Source organism: Primulina huaijiensis, chromosome 2 (genome assembly GCF_012295235.1).
Source record: "Primulina huaijiensis isolate GDHJ02 chromosome 2, ASM1229523v2, whole genome shotgun sequence".
NCBI classification, from domain to species: Eukaryota; Viridiplantae; Streptophyta; class Magnoliopsida; order Lamiales; family Gesneriaceae; genus Primulina; species Primulina huaijiensis.
The window spans coordinates 25,886,026-25,896,638 of NC_133307.1; the positions used below are offsets into that span (position 1 = coordinate 25,886,026).

Consider the following 10,613-nt stretch of genomic DNA (forward strand, 5'->3'; position numbering starts at 1 on the left):
AATGTAATACCATAAATACCCCTGGGCCTGCAATCTTTAGTGGGCTGGCTGATGGGCCGATCCAAATTAATAAGAATCCTTTCCTTTACTTTTTATCTTCCTCGCAATCTCACCTACCTAGATTGAGGTTGAAGCATCGGCCGCCTGCGAATGGCGAGAACCAAACCGAAGAAGAAACCAAAGCGCATCGACACAATCGACAAGACTAAGAAGAAGAAGAAAATTAAGATTCCCAAATCTGGATCCGACTCGGATTCCGATCCACAGTCCAAACTCCAAACCCTCCTGCAACCATTTTCCAAGGAGCAGCTCACCAATCTCGTAACCGACCTATGTGTGTCGCACGACTCACTTTTCGACCTTATCCAGTCCACGGCCGACAAAGACATCTCCCATCGGAAAGTATTCGTCTACGGACTCGGTTGGGATGCCACGCGCCAGTCAATCCACTCCATTTTCGGGGCTTTTGGTGAAGTTGAGGATTTGAATGTTGTTATGGATCGCACCACGGGGAAATGCAAAGGTTACGCCTTTGTAACTTTCAAAACGAGGAAATCTGCTCAAAAACTTCTGAAATCCCCTAGAATTCAAATTGGTAATCGTACGATGACTTGCAATCTTGCATCCGCGGGTCCCAACTCCTCTGCTTCTGGGGTTGTTTCTCATCAGCATTTTTCTGCTGATTTTCCTCTGCGCAAAATTTATGTCAACAATGTGCCAATGAATGCCAGTCCAGAAAAGTTAAGGAGTTTCTTTGAGAAATTCGGAGAGGTTGAGCACGGGCCAACTGGGTTGGATCCAAATACTGGGAAATTTAAAGGGTATGCAATTTTTGTGTTTAAGACCGTCGAAGGAGCTAAGAAAGTTTTAGAGGAGCCGGATAAGATGTTCGAAGGAAGTCAGTTGCATTGTAGGAAGGCCACTGAAGGGAAGGGGAAAGGAGTTGGTGGCGCAGCTTCAATAACTACGGCCATGCAGCCTGTTCACCCGCAGATGCTTGAAGTGGCTGCGGCTCAGCAGGCGCAGAATCTGGCTTTGTTTGGGCAACAGATGGGATTAATGAATCCTTTGTATGGTTCCGGCCTGTTTGGGAATGCGTTGATGGGAGGTTATTACGGGATGATGGGTGGACAAATGCAGGGATTCGGTTTGGGTGCTTACGGAGTTCCTGGAGTTGGCTCCTATGCCGGCGCTGGCGCAAGTACTGGTGTGCCCGGTGGGGCTATGCTTCAAGGGTTGTCGCATATGTATCCGACTCAGCAGAGTGGGCAAACTTCTTCGTCATTAGCTAAATCTTCGAGGACTGATGACAGTGGCTATTTTCCCAGCCTTTGGTATGATCAGTGCACCCATGTTTTTCTTATACTTATCTATGTCTATGCTGTTCGTACTTTCTTTAAAGGGAGTTTGAATTTGGTAACTCCAAGTGTTTTCTTTATTGTTACCCTCACTCCTTCTAACACATTGTGTATCACAGATCTATTATTTGTTATTTTTGACTCTCGAAGTTCAAAATTTCAGTTGAAGCACTTCAGGGTGGGAATGCAAATGTATATTATAATTTGTCGTAGGACCCAGTCACTACTATGAGCTAGAATATCTTTCAGTGATCGTGAATCTATGATAGATACTCTGCTAATTTCAATGTGACTTGTACAAGGAAAGAGTTGTAAATGAGATTTGAAATAAATTAATTTGCCAAAGGTTGAGGATGGTATGTGACGCGTCTAGAGGGAGTATAGGATGGATGGCTGCGATCAGACATAAATTCATTGATAGTGGAAATTGTATTTGTGGTAATATATTGGGAAACTGATGAACTTTATGACAATCATTCTAACAGGAGTAAGACGGCCATCACGAAAATTTTGTTAACTATGATTTGTGCAAACAATTGCCACTTATCATCCTCAAATGTATATTAGGATGAGACAGACTTGGGTTTGCTGATCAATGGGAATTGGGAAATGTTTGACAAAATTGTGGTGGGACAATTAAACTTATCTTTAGTCAGTAGAACTTTTTGGTGGAGTTTTTGTTCATAAGGTTATAAATGTAGATAATATTGCAACATTGTTGTTGTGCTGATTCCTTTGACATACGTTTTTCAATTACTGCAGAAAATCACAATTGAAATGGAATAGCAAAATCCATGGTGTTGTTGCCGAATGGTTAAAGGTTTAATCTTGGTTTTTGGGCTTGATGGTGGAATATGATACTATGGCTTCATTTTTCAACTTTGAATTTTTCTTATCGTATTCCACTTCTTTTCTTAGCTTTTACACCTTTGGCCAGTCTTTTAGTGAAACTGATATCCAGTTATGATCTTATTGGTAAACCTTTTTATTTTTAATTTGTTATGATTTTATCATGACTTGTAGAATTCTACTTGGTCTCTTATTTTTCTTTTTGAAACTTTTACGTTTGATCGCCATTTTGCTGCTGTTGATGTTGCTTTTTTTTAATGTGCCTTCCTTTTTCTTCTTCTTTTTATTCCTTTGTTCCTCTCATACTGTGCTTGAAGTTGATATATTATACCTTTGGTCCCTGGTTTTGGATTTTATTTCCATGTAACTTTGTTTTCATTTTTGTTTTGTTTTGCCACATTGACTCTTGATGGTTTGCTTCAGGATTTTTGTCTCGTCACTTTAGTTTCTGAAGGATGATATTACAAGTTATTTTAATATTTTTATGCTATGGTACTTAATGAAATTTGGACAATATTTTTTCTTCAATTTTAATTAGATATAAAATATATTAATATTTACTTGTAATCTATTTTTGGTGTTTTCCATCATATTGAATCTAAACTGTTAAACCACACCCAAACATTTTGTATTTGATTTTTCAATCCATGTGCATGTCTACCTTGGCTCGACTTTTTTGAGATTTTTATTCGACTCTTCCTATTTTTTACTGCTTAGAATCCTCGGGCGGGGCCTTTGTTAAGAGCCACTTTTCAAGTTCGTTAGAGAGCTTTATTTATCCATGCTTACTATTTTGGAATACCGAATTATAGATGTTGATTCCATAAGACTGACTTGATGTTGCAATGCATGATAATATGGCATCAACACGTAATAAAGGCTGCTTAGTTTAGATATGTGAGTACATTTGTTGGTGGAAAAGGTTTTTCTAAGAATTTCCTTTCTAATCATATAGAGATCTAGTGGTCAATGGTGAAAAGGACCTGTCCTATTATCCTTTTATTGCTTGAGTTCCATTTAGGGTGCTGACCCTGTGTATCGAATTATTCACATTTATTTTTACGTGTGAGTTTATTGTTTTTTTCTATAAACCATATGCGAGGATGGACTAATACGGACTATTGGATGCTTCCTCTCGTTAACCATTTGTTAACCATAATTTTATTTTCTTGAATGTTCTTTGATATTTAGCTCTCCTGTTGATTTTCCTCTATTCACATGTTACCTTCATATTTTTCCTCGAAGGGATTTTGTTTAGAACATTTATTCTGCCTCCACCCATTACCTGTTCTATATATATACATAAATATTGTCTCAAGTCTCTGGGCAAGTTCCCAACCGGGGAGGGAGATGTTGCTTGATAGTTCAACTTAATTGAAAGCGTGTTCGATGTATTACTATAAATTTTGATTATAATTTTGAAAGTTTCTATATTTGTTTTGGGGTTTTTTTTTTTTCATCTTTTGTTTGTATTGAAATATCAAAGAGAAAACATAACTCTCCCTTGGTCTTTTACAACCATGTGTTTTTATACGTTGGACACGTTTGTTTGTTCCATCTATAGGGGCATTTGGTTTTGTAAGAACATCAATTGTAGATTTAAATGCTATACTTGCCCAGGGATTCTCAGACTTGGTTTTCTGCGCTTGTAACAGATGCGCCAAATTTCGATGACGTGATGTTATTTACTTATTTTTAGGGTCGTATCTTATGGTTGATTTCTGAATACATGCATGCACGGACGCACGATATTAACATTGATAAAGTTAATGTGACAAAATATGATCATTAGATTTGTTAAGATACTATCTTTATGGTCGTTTAAACTTAACAGTAAATAGACGTTTTGATCCCATTATTAAAAAATCACTCTTCACCTCCCGGGAGAAATCCAGAATTCCTAAAATGGTTGCACTCTATTTAATTTAGTAATTTGATAAAAGGATTTCACTAGTTTTTGTTTTTTAGAATGAAATTAATCACAATTAAACAAATATGGAACATTTGCCCGTGGTCGATCTTGTTCAATACTCCTTCCAATTCAAGTTATCAGCGTTACGACACATCAGCCACCCTTAGTGGGTAAGCACTTTAGAACACAGCAAATTGTGAAAAGAATAAATTTATGTGGTCATTCGATTCTTTTGGGGTTCCTATGTTGTTATTATTGAATTGGCAAATACCATACGTTGATTTATTCACACTTCTCTGTATGATATAATTTTATGAGAACACGACAAACAAGTTTATTGCGTGACGTACGTTTTGGTTTTATATTCAATCACTTGCATAGGTCGACAAAGAATATGAGAAGGAAAATCACTTGAGAATTAATATATTCTTCTCAACCTTATCCCAATTATGCCTGTTACTTTCTAAGTGGATAAACCTCTGCACTATTATATCGTGTGTGTGTGTGTGTAAATATCCTATTATAGATTATGGTGATTGGATTCTTCATAGACATATATGTATATGTATGTGATGCTTGCATGAGTTAGTTCTTCCGTGTAAATTTGTGACTTTTGGGTTTGTCCCAAACATGCATTCAAGAGACATGAATCAAGAAAAATGATGAATTTGTTCTTACAAAGTATATGTCTTGATATTTCTATAATGAATTGTTATATATACTGTTATTTTTCTTATAATTCGTATCTACAATTTAAACATGATATTAGCGACAATACATACACATGTGAACATGTACATGTATAGTGTAATTAAATAATTGAGTGTGAGAGAGAATCCAAAAAATGAAAATGGAAGCAAAAAGGCCAACTTGCACTAACAAGGTCGAGCACTTTGTATGAAGTTGAATTTAGAATATGAAAATGGTGGACCATTCACCTTCACAATCCACGATCAACATACCATACTTAAGGCAGTGGAAAATGTTATTATTTAAAAATACCATAAATAAGTATTTTCAAATTAAATAATAAATATATGCTTGTGTGGGGTAGGGTGGAGCATGTGAATGAACCCTTGAATTAAGATTGATCGACAAAGTTTCGATACTTGGTCTCTCTCTATGGATGGGGGTTAAATATTACATCATGCCTCTTTAAGGATTTGAAGGGTCATTAACAGGAAACGTTTTAAGGTTTAACTAATCACATATGAATATTCATTGACAGATACCGTTCCAAGAAAAAGATATTGGACAAAATTGATCATGTAAAGGAAAATTAATGTTATATGTTCAATTTGAGTTACAAAATACACTTGAAATTACAAAATTATTCTTGTATTTTATTTGGAAAAAAATTTTCAAAAGTACATTTAAGATGTGTCATGTTTATTATGAGTATTATAATGAAGATACAAATCAAACTCTTATTTTCCTAATTAATGCAAGAAAAATGAAAATTAATTTAGTTATGATTAATATATATATTGAAAAATTATTTATCGTCGAGAAAAATTTGATGTAAAATATTTAGAATTACTAGCGTATACATAAAACCAAATTCATATATCCATACAATATAACGATAATTATAGGAAAAAAAATATTATATATACGTACGTGTGTGTGTGGCTTGTGCACGCGCTTGACTACCTGAATAAATTATTGTGATAGTTAAGTGTACGAGTGTAGTGAAATTGAGGTGGTGCGCAATATTCAAAGTAAGCACAAAAACAGTACTGTTCCTTAGTTGCTCTGACGTTTATAGATATATATTAGTGGAAATGTCCGATCCGAACAGGTGTGGAATGGGTTTGTCATCTTTATTTTTGTCTCGGAATTTCATTTTCATCCCGATCTTCGTTTTTTCGGGTTCAAGGATTTCCCGAATTCGAACATGTGGGATCAAATCCTCATATATGCTCCCATCATCTTTTCAAAAATATTGATAAGGCGGGTGAGGAGGGTTCATGAACTTATTATTATACTATTATTATTATTATTAAATTAATATCAATATTAATTTAATAATTATCCTCGTACCCACATCAAATTATTTCAAAAATTTTAAAAAATCACCGAACTCGAAAATATTGGGATCATCGTCTCGAAAAATTGTCATCCTTAAATCTAGAGATTTAAACGAACCAAACCGTTTGTGAGCTATTCGAAGCTCGATTCGATAAAAGCTCGTTTGAGCTCGTTTAATGAGGCTCGTTAAGATATACAAACCAAAAAGCTCAAGCTTTACATTACTCGGCTCGTTAGCTCGTGAACATGTTCGTTGGTAAGTTCATGAGTAATATTTTAGATGAAAAAATAATAATTTTAATATTTGATTTATTGATTTTGCATATTATTTATGAAACATATAGAAAAATCTATTAAATTTATTTATTATAATAAATTTACAAATTTTAATAAGAATAATATATTTTTCTTTAAATATATAATTTACTTTTTAATTAATTTAATGAAAATTTAAATGTATAATTCATATTTATTAAGCTTATTTAGGTTCGATAAAGGCTTGAATAAGCTCGTGAGCCATGCATATATTCATTAAATAAAGCTCGAGCTCGGCTCGATTATAAACGAACCAAACTCAAACATTCAAGAGTTCGGCTCGGCTCGATTCGATTACATCCCTACTTAAATCCCAACACTAAAACTAACCATTTGTTAATTACAAAATAAAAGTTTTTAGATTTCCGTTTGACTGTAGTATACGACACATACTGCCTACAAATTATACAATTTCTTCCACGCAAATTTAGAGAATATTAGATTAAGCATCCATACTCTGTAAAATCAATGCCATCTAGCATAGCACTTTAGCCGTTATATTCTGTACTCATTCGGTCTTAATTATATACTCAATATTTCTTATTTTATATGTCTCAAATATATAATCTATATTTAATAATCTTTTATCCTAATATATCATTATTTAATATCTTTCATTATCGATGATTATAATTTGTTTTCTCAATATCATTAAATAAAAGTGTGTTATAAAGTTTGTCTAAATAATTTATTTTCTCAATAACTTTCTTAAAATATATATTAAAAAATAGATTATATAACTGAGACGAATAAAGTATTAAATTTTATGTCGATTTTGTTATTAGAAGCTGGGATCTGAGTATAATAATTAATGATTTGGGGTTATATTAGTTGGCTAAACAAGATTTTTGATAAATAATTAACTATTTGGTTTGAAGCGTAAAAAATAAATTAGTATATAACTAAAATATTTGGATTGAACGTATGTATATAAAATAAAATTGCGGTGACACGGACCAATCAACCGACAGGTTATGACGCACTTGCAATGAAAGAAATTCCCATTCGAGCTAGAGTAGAAATACATGATTCATGAAGTTATTGATATTCGATTCTTCTTCATCATGTTCAGAGCTGAAAGACGGGATTAAGAGCACTTCTTTAGCTTGCAAATTTTCTCGTAAATTTTATTCTCAAAGTGGGTGCAGTGCTTGTTTCTGATTTCCATTAAAGGTTTATACTTTGAACTTCCTCTCTCTCTGGTTTTTTCCCTTTTTAAAAGCAAGGGAACTGGTTGAGCAAACTTGTGTCAGCTTTGGTATTATTTGGATGTCAAAGATGGCAACAAAAAACTCATATATACTGAAACATGTATCCATTTTCTTCATAACCCGTGTCTCGTTCGTGTTGTGTGAAGCTAAGCTAGGCTCCGTCTATATGTTGGCTTCTTTTCTGCGTTTCTTGTGTGATGGGTTGTATTTATGAAGCATAAAGGCCGTCAAACACCATCTATCATATCACTGGTAGAGGATGATTCTTGATTCATTCTTCTGAATCATGGAAATGCGGCCGTAAAATATGATGCCATGTGGGATTGTTAACGAGATCATGAATCGAGCCAGAACCTCATAGTTACCTGTCTTGAAATCCGATTCTGATTTCTGCCATCAGTATCGTTGCAAAGCTTGATTTAACAGATGTTTAAACCTTGTGTGGACTATTTTTGTTGCTAGTATTCCCTACATTCTGCTGGTTTTTCATGATACGACAAGAAATGGTATTGCATAATTCTTGAATTGAGATGAATCTATTGTGTAAGCCTTTAATTTCCTCAAATTTCAATTATATATATGGTCTTAAAATCAAACCAAGTGCGTAAACGACAACGCTTATGAATTGTATGGCCTTCGTTGATTCTTTTTTTTTTTGCTGTCAAATGTCGGATTGTACCTCATTGATATAGCAACCGGAAGTACTAATTCAAAACTTTAAATGGTTTAAACAGAATGAATTCAGCGTCGACTCGGTTTGTGCCCACTAGACGGATGGGGTTATACGAGCCAATGCTTCAAATGGATATGTGGGGAGATTTTAAAGGAAACAACTGTTTTGATATATCTCCTACAATGATTCTTGATGTCAATGGTAAACAAGACAACGAGGTACGCACCAATCATAGAATTCAGTTACCATATATATGTGTGCGCGGATCAAGTTGTGGGCTAGACTTATATCCCACAGCTGAGCTGACTTATTATCGTGTATATGTGTTTAGTCAGAAAACACTTCCCACAAAACCATCGAACCTTCGTATAAATACGACGAAGAATCAAGCAAATCAGCTGACAAGGTAAAATTAGAATGGAATTTTCACTTGCTTTTATTGGATCTATTTAGTTAGCAACTCTATATAAATGCTCGAGGCCGCGTATATATATTTTCCACGGCTTGTATTTCTTCCTGATAACGAGTCAAGAACCAAAACTGATATAATCTTCAACGCTTCTAATCATCATTGGACATTTATTCTGTTTTGGACTATCAACGTGATCTTTATTGTTGACAAAACTAGAGTTTGATTTATAGGTACTGAGACGACTTGCACAGAATCGTGAGGCGGCTCGTAAAAGTCGTCTGCGGAAAAAGGTACTATGGTTACGTCACAAATGTGCAGTCAATGTACAATAAATCAGTCCATGATAATAGAGTTGACAGCAAGTTGTTTGGATCTAAATTTTTGTCTGCAGGCTTATGTTCAGCAGTTAGAAAACAGTAAACTGAGACTGATTCAGATAGAACAAGAGATTGAACGATCAAGGCAACAGGTAATTGTTGCTGTAAATATATTTCTATTAGACGAAGAACGACAGATGAATTCCAAGAATCATTCCCTAAAAGAAACTCTCAGCTAGAAATTTCTTCCATTTTCAGGGTGTGTGCTTAGATACAAATCTGCTGCGTTCCTCCGGAACTAAAAACCCAGGCCTGTACCTAATTATAAACTTATGATATTTTTCTTGAGCAGATGTATTTTGCTTCTCTTGAAACCTATATTTCTTCTTAGGTATTGCTACATTTGAAATGGAGTATGCACAGTGGGTGGAAGAACAAAATAGGCAAATATCGGAATTGAAGAATGCTGTTAGTTGTGTGATTGGAGAAGTGGAATTGCGGAGATTTGTTGATAGCGGGATGAGGCACTATTTCAATCTCTTCAAAATGAAACAAATAGCAGCCAAGGCTGATGCATTTTACGTCATGTCTGGCACTTGGAAAACTTGTGCCGAGCGCTTATTCTTTTGGATTGGTGGCTTTCGGCCTTCAGAATTCCTCAAGGTGGTTTTGTAAAGCACTTTAGAGAAAACAAACAAAATTGAACTTCATTTGTGTCTTGTATCTATGTATAGGTCGTGGCACCGAATCTGGAGCCACTGGAAGAACAACAACGTATGGACGTTTGTAATCTTACACAATCCTGTCAGCAAGCAGAAGATGCTCTGTCACAGGGAATGCTAAAACTCCATCAGATTGTGTCGGAAACCATAGCCGATGGCTTGCTAGACGGCGAAGGGAACTGCCTCTCACACATAGGTGATTCCATGGAGAAGTTGGAAGCTTTGATGAGGTTTGTAGGCCAGGTACGTAGTTAAATCTTCTACCTAGCTAAGCTAGTTGTGGAAAATGTACGTACGTAATCCAATAGATCGATCTGCATGCAGGCGGATCATCTTCGTGGAGAAACCCTTCAGCAGATATGTCGAATACTTACAACCCGCAAAGCAGCTCTCGCCCTCCTTGCCTTAGGGGAGTATTTGCAACGCCTTCGGGCTTTAAGTTCTCTTTGGTCTTCACGGCCGAGTACCAGTACTGCTTGATTAATCGACTATCATGTAGATATATACAATACATTTTTGTTTTTTTCTTTCATAAATAACTTCGCTTGTTATATATTTTGTTAGGCAGCTGATTTTGAAAAAGGAGTTTGATGATGTCTTTTGACTCTTACTTGTTTTTAGATACATTTGCAAGAAAGCACGTGCATTGATGTTGCATGTATAATATAAATTAAGAAATTGGTTATAAAAATGGTGATAGTTTAATCAATTTTAATATAATATTTAGTTAAAAAAATCATCATTACTATATATTCCGTTGTACAAAGGGAAAAAATAATATATTATGGACAAGAATATATTTTGAGCTAAATT

General features: G+C 34.9%; 2 protein-coding genes across 5 annotated transcripts; both read left to right on the forward strand.

Moving 5' to 3' along the window:
• Nucleotides 1-84: 84 nt before the first annotated feature.
• On the forward strand, nucleotides 85-2,388 carry LOC140971012 (UBP1-associated protein 2B-like). Its single transcript, XM_073433044.1, has 2 exons — nucleotides 85-1,334; nucleotides 2,121-2,388. Coding segments are annotated over exons 1-2 (1,185 nt in total). The 5' UTR covers nucleotides 85-150; the 3' UTR covers nucleotides 2,122-2,388.
• A 5,025-nt stretch (nucleotides 2,389-7,413) lies between these two features.
• LOC140971014 (transcription factor TGA1-like) lies at nucleotides 7,414-10,418 on the forward strand. Of its 4 annotated transcripts, none has more exons than XM_073433047.1 (9): nucleotides 7,414-7,638; nucleotides 8,411-8,567; nucleotides 8,681-8,755; nucleotides 8,992-9,051; nucleotides 9,153-9,230; nucleotides 9,337-9,388; nucleotides 9,470-9,741; nucleotides 9,813-10,043; nucleotides 10,125-10,418. In XM_073433047.1, the coding sequence occupies exons 2-9, from the start codon at nucleotides 8,412-8,414 to the stop codon at nucleotides 10,278-10,280; spliced, it is 1,080 nt and encodes a 359-aa protein (XP_073289148.1). In that variant the 5' UTR covers nucleotides 7,414-7,638; nucleotide 8,411; the 3' UTR covers nucleotides 10,281-10,418. The 4 variants fall into 4 exon arrangements, with proteins under 4 accessions (XP_073289148.1, XP_073289151.1, XP_073289149.1 ...); XM_073433050.1 differs by lacking the exon at nucleotides 7,414-7,638 and adding an exon at nucleotides 7,660-7,928; XM_073433048.1 differs by lacking the exon at nucleotides 7,414-7,638 and adding an exon at nucleotides 7,937-8,219.
• The last annotated feature ends 195 nt before the right edge of the window (nucleotides 10,419-10,613 follow it).